At 43.9% G+C, this 15,172-nt stretch overlaps 1 protein-coding gene across 1 annotated transcript in view; it reads right to left on the minus strand.

Moving 5' to 3' along the window:
* Window positions 1-817: 817 nt before the first annotated feature.
* The window catches only part of PAX4 (paired box 4), a 253,499-nt gene continuing 239,144 nt past the window's right edge, over window positions 818-15,172 (minus strand). The window contains exons 10-11 of the mRNA XM_078656109.1: window positions 9,957-10,092; window positions 818-3,535 (exon numbers count right to left, since the gene is read on the minus strand). Of these exons, the coding sequence (XP_078512235.1) occupies window positions 3,255-3,535; window positions 9,957-10,092 (417 nt within the window). The 3' untranslated portion in view covers window positions 818-3,254. The remainder of the gene's footprint in view (window positions 3,536-9,956; window positions 10,093-15,172) is intronic.

Here is a 15,172-nt window from a genome sequence, read left to right on the forward strand (position 1 = left end):
GGGGCAGGAAGAAGATTGAAGTTAGTGCTAGCTTGAAAACGTGCCACTGTGAATACATAGGGCCTTATTTAAGAGGCTGTGCGTCACTTTTACGATGCCGGTGCGTCACTTTTTGTGACCCACCAGCAGCGTAAAAAATGTGCCTTGTTGCACCATATTTACAAAGTGACGCATCTAGGTAGATGCGTCATTTTGTAAACCCATGCGCCACATTATACCTGCACCAGGTATAATGTATGCAGGGGGGGGCATTCTGACGCAAGAAAGGGTCATAGAAGTGACGCAGTGAAATCTCTAAGATTTCATTGCACCACATCTAGGACGCAAATGCGTCAATATCTAAGACTGACGCAGGCTCTTTCACATGTTGCTTGCCCCATGTGAAAGGACACATTGCTGGAGTTGCATCACTTTTGTGACACACTCCAGCAATGCGTCACTTTTGCGCCATACAGATACATCAGAAATACCGACGCATCTGTAACTCCTTGCAACATGATGCGTCATACTGTTAATATGACGCATCAATCATGTCGCAAGGAGGGCGCACTGAGAAGTGATGCATCGCTGCTTTCACGCAGCGATGCGTCACTTCTCATAAATGAGGCCCATAGGGTTTTATGCAAACTGGACAATGAGTCCATGCATAGTATGCATATGCACTTTGTGCATTTGGAAGACTGGCAAATGTGTACATTTAGAACCCAGTTCAAATGGAACAGCGTGCGTCTCTGTGCGCGCGTGCATGCTTGTCTGTTTGTGAGGAGCTTTTTTCTTTTGGTCAAATGTGAATAATAATTCATTACTAACGATAGGACCACATAGTGCAAGTCTTTATTCTGCACAGTCATTCATACAAACTAGTATTCAAACAATACGAGACAAGGCAGTAAAACAGAAAAAAAAGAGATTAAATACTACATAAATAAATGCAGTGCGTTTGGTATTCTACATCCAGTCACCCGTCTGTACAAGATTTTATAAATGATTTGTGCATTATGGCAAATCGCTTAAAGAAGAAAGTGAAATGAGAGGAAAGGAAGGAAAAAGAAGTGTTCAGAGAAAGCGATGATTTGTGGCTTTGCTGTCGGCGTTCCACTCTAGAGCGGCTGAGAGCCCCCACATGACTGTTACGTCATAGAAAATTATTTTCCAGAATTTTACCGTTAACCATGGAGGACAGGCCTAGAATGAGAAATTACAAATGACACTTTTTAAATTAGAGTTTCCTGTATATCATATTTTAACCACTAGATGATACTTATGTATAATACTCATACCCTTGTAATGCTGAAAATGACAATCATATGTTATATAATATCCTCCAGAGGGCAGTCGTGTACTGCTAATCATGGTTTCTGGTACCAAATTAGTGATAGACATATTTGTAGGCTGTCAGTGAAATCCTTTCTGCTCTTGATATGAAGAAGTAGTACGGGCAATATGAAAATATTTCATATGTAAGTCTTTTGGTACCAAATCTCTGGTTTTGTCTTGAATGGTAAAGGAGGTCGTTGGTTTAGTAATTATGAAATGAGTAGAATATAATTGAAATAGTTAGTATAAGGGGAAGTGACCTCAATGCCACGAAAAAACTTTTGCTTGAAGGAAGGCATTTGCTGGCAGTCTGCGCCCAATCTTATGATGCTGGAAAGATGATGAAAAACAAAAAATCTTAGATTTTTATTGTATTACCCTATGATTTCTGTAAGTTTTTATTCTGTGGTACATTACTCTCATATGTGAAAATAACGTCATTTTGATATGGCGGTTGCTGTTCCTCGACGTTACCAAGATGAAAATATTCAAGCAATGCATTAAGATGTGAAGTCCCCCCCCCCCCCCCCCCCCCCCCCCCCCGGCCTTTTTGCATAGTAATAGCAGCTGATGAAAAAGGCGCAGACAACAGGGAAGGCAAGATGCCGGGGCCCGTTGAAGAAAGACAGTTCCCCTACTTTTTTTTTAAATGAAGGTTAATTCCGACAGCTGAGATGCTTCAACTGAAGTGTAACAGAGAGTCTGCTGTGCTGTGAAAACGAGGGAGGGGCAGACAGCCACCAAACTGGCCTTCTGGCCAGGATGCCTGTTTGTCTGAAATAATTGTACATTTGATTAATTTGTAATTGTACAGGGTGCTTGCAAGCCGGTATTGGCTTTAATTATTGGAATCACTTGAAGCTTCCTGGTCACACAGATTTATTCTGTTTGAGTGGTGAGCTGTGAAGTTCAGCACTAAACATACAGGTGACCATTCTCCACAGTACCATCCAGTGTTACATTCTGTGGCTCTCTGGTTTCAGACACTGACCTGTGCAGTGCATTAAGTAACTGAGGGGCATATTAGCAAGAACCTCGTTAAAATTATCGCCGTTTTGGAGGGAGGAACGGCGATAATGGGCTTGCTAATATGCGTTAGAGAATTCCAATAGAAGCCCAGGTTAGATGTGCAGGACATCTAACCTGGGCTTCTATTGGAATTCTATAACGCAAATTAGCAAGCCCATTATCGCCGTTTTAGCGGCAGTTTCCTGCCTCCAAAACGGCGATAATTTTAACGAGGTTCTTGCTAATATGCCCCTAAATTCCTCTGATTAAAGTAACTTACATTTATTTTTTATTTAAGCTGTGCGTTATTTTATATGTAGTTACCTGAAGGTGAAAGACTGAAAAAAGTTATAGAATATTTTCAGTTTTTTAGCCATGCCTTTGACCTTGCCCCCAGACACCCTCACCCTGTCCCCACTGCATTCTTTTTTTAGTGCACTTCAACCACTGGTTACAATAGGAAGAGCCCGTCAAAGCCAGGCTGGCCTGACACGTGACCGATTTTTACCTTACATTGTTAGTCTGTCATGAGCACCGGCCTACTTGGTAATCTTGCAATATCCCAAAATATCACTTAAACTTTGTTGATTACGTAGGAAGTTGGATGCCATAGAGCAGAGGTGTCCAGTGTTGCTCCAGGAGGGACGGATTTGTAACAGCTCTCATGATAACCAGAAGAGATGACCTTGCATAAAATGGATCTACATACGAATCATTAAAGTCAACAGTCACTGGTTATCCTGAAAACATGACATGGATCTGGCCTGGTGGACAAATGTTGGACAACCAGGCTGTAGCGTGTCTTCTTCAGCCGGGGGCCTCTGCAGCCACGGTTGTGGAGAAGCGATGATCATGAATATGGCACCTTTGAGAGCAGTAAGACAGCGAGCTTCGACCACGCCACACACCCATCTCACCCACCAGGACCATTAAAATCGAAAGTGAGGGTGAAGGTTTTCATAAACAAATGTTGGCTGGTATCTGCTTTGGCTTGGGTCAGGTCCCTGGCCATCAAAGCAAAGTTTGTTCCTGCTGATGGGCGGATGGAGAGAGTGGTGCAGGGCAGGCACTAGGGGGAGCTGGTGAGACTGGAGTTCATGCAGGCTCAGAGGAAGAGGAAGAGACACCCCGCCAGGGAACGTCTGCCCCACTGCAGCAGGAAAGGTGGAGTTGCTCCCGAATCCAAGGGTCGCTCTTGTAGAATCCAGCCCTGCGCAAAAAAAGGATAAATGTTGACGGTAAGAGGTACAATGTAACAGCAATTCCTGTTCCTATTACGAGGTCACATTAAGCAGCATCTGTAGCCCAGTTGTATGCAAGTTGTAGACTAGAGAAACTACAAAGATGATATTAGTATTTATATGAAGCACTTTTCATACCTCTTGTGAGGACTGGGTAGTCAGACTGCATTATTTATAAAGCGCTTCATACCCTTGGCAAGGCTGTGAGGCACTCGGATTTGTATCAGAATCCTGGGCGCCCTCGAGTCTATGGTTGAAAGGGTACTTGTGGGTTGGCTTTAAGGGGCTTGCTAGTGAGATGCAGGCTGTGTGGTGACATGGTGGATGCTCAGCGCACTGAGAGGCACTGCACTGAAGCATGGGTGTGGCGGAGAGGTAGAGAATAGACCAGCCGCACAAGCAGATGCCATTTTTTGGGGCGCGCAGCAGTATACACGGATACCAATGATGACGTGCATCAGTCTGGTTCATTATGGTCTAAGCAGCTCACCAAGCAGGGGCCACCGCGGATGGCACCGTTGAACCGCCAGTGACTAGTGCACGGAGTCTACCCAGAAGTGATAGAGGAGCAACATAGGGCAACCCGTTGGGGCACTGTTCAACCACCAAGAGTATTATATGGGATCTACCCAGCAGCCATAGAACAGTAATCCATGGAGGCAGTGTTAGACCACTAAGGAGTATGGGGTTTACCCAGGAGCTGCAGAATAGTAGTTCATCGGGGCACTGTTAAATCACCAAGTGTTATACAGGATCTACCCATGAGTTATAGAATAGTAACCATTGGGACACCGTTAAACCACAAACAAGTATAACATCGGATCTTCTCATAAACTACAGAATAGTTATCCATTTGGGCCCTAATCAGCCACCAAGAACTATTATATGGGATCTGCACATGAGCTATAGTATAGTAATCCACTGGGCATTGCTAAACCACTGGAGTATAATACAAGATCTAATCAGGAGCTGCAGAATAGTCATCCTTTGGGACACTGTTAAACCACCAAAGATTATTATATGGGCTCCACCTATGAGCTATATAATAATAACCCCTTGAGGCACTGTTAAAGCGCTAAGTATTATTTTATGGGGTCCACCCAGGAGTTATATAATAGAGTAGTACTCCATTGGCACATTCTTAAACCACTGAGTGTTATACAGAGTCTATAGAAGAGTTATAGAATAGTAATCCATTGGAGGAAACTGGTAAACCACTGAGTATTAATCAGAGACTACCCAGGAGTTATAGAATAGTAATCCATTGGTGGAAACCGTTAAACCACTGAGTATTAAACAGAGACTACCCAGGAGTTATAGAATAGTAATCCATTGGAGGAAACCGTTAAACCACTGAGTATTAAACGGAGACTTCCCAAGAGATAAAGAATAGTAATCCATTGGAGGAAACTGGTAAACCACTGAGTATTAATCAGAGACTTCCCAAGAGATAAAGAATAGTAATCCATTGGAGGAAACCGTTAAACCACTGAGTATTAATCAGAGACTTCCCAAGAGATAAAGAATAGTAATCCATTGGAGGAAACCGTTAAACCACTGAGTATTAATCAGAGACTACCCAGGAGTTATAGAATAGTAATCCATTGGAGGAAACTGGTAAACCACTGAGTATTAATCAGAGACTTCCCAAGAGATAAAGAATAGTAATCCATTGGAGGAAACCGTTAAACCACTGAGTATTAATCAGAGACTACCCAGGAGTTATAGAATAGTAATCCATTGGTGGAAACCGTTAAACCACTGAGTATTAATCAGAGACTACCCAGGAGTTATAGAATAGTAATCCATTGGAGGAAACCGTTAAACCACTGAGTATTAAACGGAGACTTCCCAAGAGATAAAGAATAGTAATCCATTGGAGGAAACTGGTAAACCACTGAGTATTAATCAGAGACTTCCCAAGAGATAAAGAATAGTAATCCATTGGAGGAAACCGTTAAACCACTGAGTATTAAACGGAGACTACCCAAGAGTTATTGAATAGTAATCAATTGGGACATTCTTAAATGACTTAATATTATAAAGAATCTACCCAGGAGTTATAGAATAGTAATCCATTGAAGAGAACTGGTAAACCACTGAGTATTAAACGGAGACTACCCAGGAGTTTGCAATAGCAATCCATTGGGGCACTGTTCAACTACTGAGTATTATATGGTGTCTACCCAGGAGTGATAGAATAGTAATCCATTGGGACACAGTTAAACCACCAAAGAGTTTTGTAAGGATGATTTACCAAGATATAACACAATGCACCAGAAGAGGCACCCGCTGGGGACAATGGTAAACTACCAAGGGGTGTTATATACTGTCTAGCCAAAAACAGCTGAAGATCAGCTCACTGGGGCAATGTTAAGCCACCCTGGAGTATTGTTTGTGGTGTACTTTGGTACAACACAACAACAACCCATTCAGAGCACTGGTAAACTATCCAGAAGTATTTTATGGGCACTACCCATGAGTCACAGAAGAGTATCCCATACGGGCCAGTGTTGAATCACAAAAGACATGTTATGTCACTTAATCTGATCAAGGTCATAGAGGCATATGTATGAAGCCTTTTTCCCATTCGCAAGTGGGCCGATTCTCAGAATCGGCCCGTTTGCAAACGGGAAAGAGCCTTTTGGGATGTATCATCCCAAAAGGCCCTCGCACAATAGGGAATTGCAAAATTTGCGGTTCCCTATTCTGTGAATGCATTTAAGGAATCACAAATTGCGATTCCTTAAATGCAATTCTGGAAGCACTCAAGTTGTGCGATTTTGCCTTTAGAAGTCGCAAATTACCACCAACTTCAACTTGGTGGTAATTTGTGATTTCTTTGAAAAATGCACTTTTTTGCATTTTTCAAAGTGCCATGTGGCACGCATATGTGCACACATGCTTATTTCAGGGGTGCAACAGGGTATCCTTTTGACACCCTTGCACCCTTGAAATTGCATTCGCAATTTGCAAGTACCTAATGGGTACTCGTAAAGTGCGAATGTGTTCCCATTCATTCCTATGGGCCTCTAGGCATGAATTGCAAGGTATTCCTTACTTGTGAATCACAATTTGTGATTCTCAATTAAGGAATACGTAGGAATATCAATTATTATTACGAATCCTACATACATTGTCTTTTGTGAGTCCTTAATATCGGTTCGCTAAAAATCGCTATTAAGGACTTGCTAAGCGGATTTTTCATACATATGCCCCTAAGTGTGCCTTTTTTTTGTTTTGGGTATATTTGTGAAACTCCCAAAATATTTTAATGTTTCAGTGTGATTGTTCTTCAGTAGATTAATTTTTGTATTCCCTGTGTTTTCTTCATTTTCTATTGGTTTTACCTGCCATGGATTTCCACTTGTTAAAAATTCTTTGATTCAGAGTCTTCCTCTTTTTTTCTTTTTGCCTGCCCCCCTTCTAAATGGATTTGGTTGAGTATCACCTCTTTGATGAACTCCGTGAGTACATATAAATCCAACTCATATGGGACACAGTGGTGTCAGCACCCCCAGGAGCCTTCATTCAGCAGTTTTTGTGTTCCTCACTGGACCCTCCAAATTTTGCCTACTTAAATGCTAGATTACACAAGCTGCACAGTGCCAAGTGACTACTTCTATCCATGTTCTTCATGATAGTGGGGATTTGACTGGATCCCTTGGTCAGACTCTAGGGGCCCAATCAGCAGAGCTGTTAGCATTTGTAAGTCTGGCTTGCTATGCACACATGTTTGTCTTACAATTGTAATAGGACTTACCTCAGATGAAGATTTCTAAGTGAGCAAACCTACACCCAGCGGCAGGAAGTGAGTATTCTTGAGCTGCCACGCCCTGAAAGATTCTGCACATCCACAGACATTTTGGTCATTCACAAATTTCCCCCTCACCAATTTCCACTCTTGAATATGTTGGATAGTTATTGTGTGCCTCCCGCCCCCTTTGAGTATAGCACTTGAACCACCGTGTGGTAACAATCCAGTCAGATCCAAGGGCATCCAAGTCTTTCATACTGGTACCGATCTCTCTCTTCATCGATCAATATTGCACATAGGCCACCATGTTAAAATCTATACTTCAATATAAAGACGCAAATATAAAATAAGACTTGGAGTCGTTTCTTAGCCCCACACAGCGCTAAGAATTTCTGCTATATATGTATATCTTACACTCAGATTTTCTAAATATTCACGGAACGCAGGGCAGCCGCCTAAAATCCTGCACTGCGTTGCCTGACAAAGAGCGAGCAGGAGAATGACATATCTACAGAAATATGTCTCTATCCTCCCCTCTCCCTAGGGCCGACACAGATTTTAGCTGCCGTGCCCCAGGCACACACCTTTGCGCCATAGTGCTAGGGTGTGTGCATGAGTCTACCATAGGTTCTGTACTGGAAGGGTACCCTTTGAGTACAAAATACTACGCTTAGACACACTTTAAAACATTTCCTACTTTGTATGTGTGCTGCACAGTGCAGCACATATGCAAAGTCAGAAAAAGAAGGAGGAATAAAACCATTTCTCCTTTTAGCGTCTCCTTCAAAATGGTGTTAACCTTTGGCGCTAATCCCTATCTACTATTGTTTGTAGACAGAGAACGCCCATGTAACAACCCCTTGGTGCTAAGTAACGGAAAGCAGTGCTTTGTGCTGCTTTCTATTACTTTTAAGGTACTTTCCAGTGCCAAACAAGTTTTGCACTGGTTAGTAAATTAGGAAAAAATATTTTGTGCTGACTAACCCAGTGCAAAATCTTTGTAAATCTGCCCCTTAAAATTAACTGATTTTTATTCATGACTGAACAAATACCATCACCTACGACCATCAGGTTGGCAAAGAGTTCATAAAAATAATCGCCATTACATCGCTTCTGTATTCAACAGTCACTCCTCAGTGAACTGCCTGGTAGGCAATAGTTGCAGAAGGATCTGGGGAAAAGGCCTAACAAGAGTCTGCTCTTACTGCTGTGACGTCAGACGGGCCACAGAAGATGTACCAGTTCAGCAACTCCACACTGGGCCTTTAAGCAGGGTGTCAAGTCGTGAACTTCTCTCTGCGCATGTTTCCCATATGAACCTCTGGAGTGTCACGCTGTAAGATTCTGGCATTGCGGCTCTGCCCAGATTTACATGTGGAAAGACTGAGATGCAGGGGCAGCATTCTTTATATGAGATGTCCTTCATTTTCAAACAGGGGCCATGAGTGCTTTCGTGTGGTTCTATAGAACCACAAATAGTACATGACATGGCTATTAAATTCAATTTCAGCCATTTTATGTTTCTTGGCTATGCTACCATCCGGATTTAAACCTGTAGACTGGGCGATCAAACAGGAAAGATCTCTAGACTTGGCATGCCCACTCCTGATTTTTCTGGGGCTAGCCCTGGTAGTGGCCAAAAGGGACATAGGGGGAGAGGGGTTGGCCTAACGGCTAAGGCGCTCGACCTCGGACCTGGGGATCTGGGTTCGAGTCTCGGTAACGACGCCAAAACCTCCTGTGATTCTGGGCAAATCACTTAATCTCCCCGTGCCTAAAAAAAAAAAAAATGAAAGTGTGTCCTCATGTAACGTAACTGGTGCTATGTAAAGCGCTCTGATACCTGATTCGGTTCGGGTCTAGTTCGCGCTATATAAAACTCTGCAAAATAAAAAAAATTAAAAAAAATAGCCAGGAAATGGGGGGCGCCTAACATTCCACAGCTCGAGGAGTGAAGGAGGGGCATGGACCTTTACATGGCAGCCGAAATGGTCACATATAAGGCGAGGGGCTGCCCAAAGAAATTTCACAGAGTATGGGGCAAATGACGACACTACCATGGATTGGACGGAGGACTCTGAGAGGTCGCAAACAATTGAAGGTTTGAGTGCCAGGGGAGGGGTGGGCTTTTGGGGACGGGGGATATCGCTGCAATGGACTCAGATGATCGTAACGGCAGAACATTTGGATGCTGGACTTTGGGGCCTGATTCTTCGGGGGGGGGGGTTGGGAGGGTAAGGAGGGGGGATGTGGGAGTGTTGCTCAATACTGACATGCTTGTTATTTGTTTTCTTTGCTGCAAAAAACAATAAAAATGGTTTTAAAAAAAAAATAGGAAAGATCTCTGCATTGGTCATGATAACATGTTGAACCATCTTCCAAGCACCCCAAAATTGGCATAATGCATCCTGAAATTCTGGAAAACGTGATCTGTACCTTCAGAGTTTCCTAAAATGGGAAGTACTGATGCAATGTTGAGGTGAGTTTCTAATTTCCTGCATACCAAATGGGAAAATTCGGACCACAAAAGGTAGTTGTCATTGGTGAGTGATAAATTGGGCCCTGTCCCCCTCTTCCTTTTTAAGGGACACAACTAAGTCGTGGCTGGTGTTGGTGTGAAGGGCCATCCTTACCAGGGCAACAAGCTTCCTTTGGGCATGGTAGAGACACTCTCTGGAGCAAATCTGCTGATGGACTGGCATATGGGCGGAAGCTGCTGGTAAGTGTTGGATCCTTTACGGACAGGGTGTTGGCAGGAACCTCGCTAGGCTGTAAAGAAAACACAAAAGTAGAAGGAAGAGTTACATAACTAGCAAGTGAAGGATGCTGTGCTTTCTCATATTGTTACATTTGTGTGTTGTTGCATCCACATCCTGTTCTGAAGCGTTGCAAACCATCATAACTAATCTGGAAGCCATGGTTGGTGATAAACTGAAGATTGCGGTAGGGGTGGCAAGCTTTTGGGTACAGGCGGCAGGCGTCCTAACTAGCCACCATGCGAAGTCTGTTCTCCAGCTGACGTACCATGCCACCAAGGTAGAGGTTTACATTTCCACTGCGAAGCAAAATTCACAAATGCAGAAAAAGCAAAAGTTTGCAAATTACACATCATTGGCATTAATTATGGAAGGATCGGTATTCCTGATCACATTGTTCTAATGGCTTCACTTGGCAAGTGGCCACTAGGTTCTGGTATATTCCAGGAGCAGTAGAAAGCACCCAAAAACGGATCTTCACACTACCAATAATTCACCTCATAAACCACCCCCTCCTTAAAAGAATCATGCTAGAACCACTACGTAGCCTGCATCACGTCCTGCTCAAGAACCTATACTTGGACCAGCAATCACTCACAAAAGCCTCCCATCCCTTCCCAGTTTCTGAAGAAAAATGCTCTTTTCCACACAATCTCCTGCACAGTCACTGCCTTGTCTACCGACTACATATTGGTTCCCCATGCTGGTTAGGTAGAGGTAACCAGAAGTAGCAGAAAGCCCCCCTGCACCCCAACGGGCTCTTTCACAGCAGCTAAACCACCCTTTTTGCCCCCGGTCAACAGGACCACGAAGAAAGGATCTGGAAAATAAAATAAAAGACCTTAAGAGCCGTCCTTAATTTTCTGTAGTTTCCACATGGTGCCCTTCCTCTAGTCTAGACCCTGAGCACCAAACTGAGAGATCAAAGTCAGTGAAGTAATCTGCAATAAAATAGTTATTTTAAATACTTACCTTTTCAGCATCTAGGAGATTATGGATCATATTAATGACACCGTTTGCATCTCTCTTTAACCACGGAACGTGGTGCAAGAGCGACACAAAACATAAGCCATATTTTTGAAGCCACACGAAGCCACTTTGCTGGCTTTCAGTGTCTCCAAATATATAAAGTAACCTAACGCAGCGGTAGACATTACGTAAGATTTGCAGGTGTGTTCCCACACAACTCCCATGGGTTTTGACACATTACCATTTTTACAAGACCTTCAAACCTGGGAATGTGCTATAAAGATACACCTTCCCAGGAGAAGCGTAACAAGGAGACTCATGTTTATTTCTCCACGTTTTTTTCCCTTTCTATGTGTGCTGTAGAAAGTGCTGCATTCTACAGCACACACAGAAAGAGGAAAAAGCCTCTCAGGATTGTTTTTGTGCAGTAAGGTATCCTGCCTACTACACAGGCACCCTTGCACAGGGTGCCTCCTTGGCTCTAGCGTCTTAGAATTGTTTTTGTGCAGGACGGTCTATCTTCCTGCACAAAAATAATTCTGCCTACTAGACAGGCACCCTTGCACCATGGTGCAAGGGTACATGCGTTGACACTAGGCTGCCAAAATGACATTAGTGCAGGAAATGCGCTGTATTGGAAAAATCGAGCACATTGCTGCCCTTTCCCTATGACACAGGGCAGTGCAGCAAGGTGACTTTCTGTGTTTCCATGTGTCACTAAACTCGTGAAAAAAGCCCTAAATCCTTCACCATAGCCAACTGATGTCGCCTACTATAGTTAAACATTCCCAACAGTCTAAACCAACTATCATGCATGACAAGCAACTCCTTATAAACTTATAAGGTTTAAATACAACTTCTTCTCCAACTTCTCTTCCGTCAAAATTGTGCCACTCGCCATAGGTCAGTCAGTCCCCACCACCACCACCAGATTCAAAATGAAAAGCTTAGGAAGAATCATTCAGTGAGCAATGCATCTACATATTCCTTTTACTAGTTAATAAGGATACTATGCACTATTAATGAAGAGTGAATATGCTCTTAGAACATTATGCCAATGTGTATACTTATGGCACTTTACAAATGGACAAATGTGCGAACTTAGCTGCTTATTTACTAGTTTTTCATGCAGGACAGCACAGTGCAGCAAGCCACTTTGCTGCTGTGCTTCAAATGAAAAGGGCAGGTATGTGCCATATTTATGAGATATGGCGCATTCCTGTCCCATTCCACAGCGCTGGCACACAATTGGCTGCCTTGTGCCAATGCAGGAACTCTTGCACCATGATGCAAGGCTGTCTGCATTGGAGGAATATTGTTTTTTGTGCAGGAAGGTACACCTTTTCACACAGAAAAATATTGGAGGTGGAGGCGTTTTCCTCCAATGTGTGCTGAAAAATGCAGCGCACAATGGGGAAGAAATGAGGAAAATATTTATTCCTTTTGATGCATTCCCAGGTTTATAAGACCTTGTAAATTTGGGAATGTGTCAAAAGAACACCCATAAAACACCCATGGAATTAAAGCAGAGCAAGGCAATGCAGCGACTTGCACAGCTTTGCCTTACTCCATATCTACGAGGCCATGAAAAGCCACGCGAAGCCACTTGTAGATATCAGTCTTCACTCTGCTCCACCGGTGCGTCCAAAAACAGGATGCACTGGTGCTGCATTAGGCTTGTAAATAAGCCCCTTAGAACCTATGCAAATAGCACAACGGTTCTGGGTGTGGTGTGTGTGCATGCGAGTTTGTGAGGAATTTTTTCTTTTAACTAAAGGTGTATAAAAAGCACTACTAACAAAAACACCATAGTGCAAGTCTTTATTTTGCACAGTCCTTCATGTAAATTGCTACTGAAACAATACAAGACAGAGCAGCAAAATGGTAAACATAAGAGCAATAAAAAGCAACATAAATAAATGCATGAGTTTGATTACTCTACACTTACTCAACGCAGTGCCCTATGCCTTTCAGGAAAAGCTCTCGCCGTGTCCATTATAGTGACTAGGAAGACGGTAGGGATCTGTATAAGTGTCCATGTACAGAGAAATTAGTTTTAGAAAAGAATTTGCCAATATAGCAAATTACTTACAGAAGAAAGTGAAATGAGATCGAAGAAAAGAAGAAGGGTTCAGCGAAAGTGATTTGAGACACTGAGGTCGGATTTCCACTCTGTGAATGAAGGGGAGCCCCATGTGACATTTACGTCAGAGGAAATTATTTTGCAAAATTAGACTGCTAAGCAAGGTGGACAGGTCTGATGAGAAATTGGATGATGTCAACACATAGAACAATATTCAAACATTTGCTGAAAAGTTTTTACATTTACAATAATATTATATATAAAATATCCACAAGAGCAGGGTAGTACCATATGTTATGTTATGTTATGTTATTATTATTTATATGGCGCACAGCTGCCCCAGCGAAGGGGCGTCCTGGCGCTATGAGAAGGTAAACACAACATCGAAAGAGAGAGGGCACAGAAAACAAGCTATGAATAAGCAAACAGAAAGGTTTTGATGGCGCGCCTAAATTGAAGAAGGTCATCAATTGCCCGGATCTCAGGGGGAAGCAGGTTCCACCACTTCGCTGCTAACACTCGAAAGGAGCGGCCGCCCGTTCTACTCAACCTGAAGCGCGGGACCACTGCCAGGTTCTGACCCAAAGATCTCAGCGTTCGCAGAGGGACATAAGGTGTTAAAAGATTCGCCAGGATTTGGGAGGCGTACCCTTGAGGATTTTAAATGCCAGGCAGAGAACCTTGAATTTAATCCTCTGATTTATGGGGAGCCAATGAAGCGAGTGCAGCGTTTTTGAAACCGAGCACCGCTTAGGCAGACCTACCACTACTCTGGCTGCAGCATTTTGTACTCGCTGCAGCCGGATGAGTTCAGACTGGTTTATCCCGGCCAAGAGCGAGCTGGCATAGTCCAGCCGGGACAGTACTGATGCCTGAACCACCAGCTGTCTGGTGGGGGCATCAAAAAATTTCAGTATAGGCCTGAGTCCTCTAATAATGCCATAACAAGAGGCCGCCACCCTCTTGGTGTGGCAGATAAAGCTAAGTGTTGGATCTAGCCATACCCCAAGATTTTTTATCTCCGATACCGGAGAGGGAGTCACACCCAGTTCAGAAGGCCACCAGTTGTCACCCCACAGCCCCACTTGCTTGCCAACCACCATGACCTCTGTCTTCTTAGTATTCAACTGGAGACAGTTAGAGTTCATCCAATTGGCCACTGCCCGTAAACCGTCCCGGAACCTGAGAGCCTCCACATCAGAGTCCCCACTCAACGTGACCGCCAGCTGCGTGTCATCAGCATATGAGACCATCGTCAGGCCCCATTGCTTGACGACCGCAGCCAGCGGTCTCACGTAAAGATTAAATAGAGTGGGACTCAACGATGACCCCTGTGGGACCCCCAGGGCCAACGGGTAAGGTTTGGATTTGCCAGGTGGGATCGCAACCTGGAACGACCTATCCGTAAGAAAAGATCGAAACCAGCATAGGGCAGAGCCCTTGACTCCTACTTCCTCAAGTCGCTGAAGTAAAATCCTGTGCGAGACCGTATCGAACGCGGCACTAAGATCTAATAGTAATAGTGCCGCTGTCCGACCTGCATCAAGCACAGAACGCAGATGTTCGACCATGGAAAGTAGGGCCGTCTCCGTGCTGTGGCCCGCACGGAACCCATTCTGGGTTGGGTCTAGAATGTTAGCTCTGGTAAGATGGTCTGCCAGGATGCCGTTCACATGGGCCTCAGCAACTTTTGTAGCCCAGGGGAGCAAGGAGATCGGGCGATAGTTCTCAGGTTTGAGAGGATCAAGGGTAGCCTTCTTCAGAATGGGTGTGACTACGGCCTGCTTCCACCTAATAGGCACTACACCTGAAGATAGTGACAGGTTGATCAGAGACAACACCGGATTGCTGCATAGCGGCAGCATGTTCCTAAGCTGAACCGGTTTAAGCAGGTCTGCAGGAGAACCCGACTTAATTTTTAGACTCAAGTTATCAAAGGCCTCCCTTGTCAAGGAAGGCAGGGTGTCAAGACACTCACTATCTCCCAAAATACAACTGTCTCGCTCTGGATTAGACGAAACCGTAGGGAAGGTTCGATAGA

Source organism: Lissotriton helveticus, chromosome 1_1 (genome assembly GCF_964261635.1).
Source record: "Lissotriton helveticus chromosome 1_1, aLisHel1.1, whole genome shotgun sequence".
NCBI classification, from domain to species: domain Eukaryota; kingdom Metazoa; phylum Chordata; class Amphibia; order Caudata; family Salamandridae; genus Lissotriton; species Lissotriton helveticus.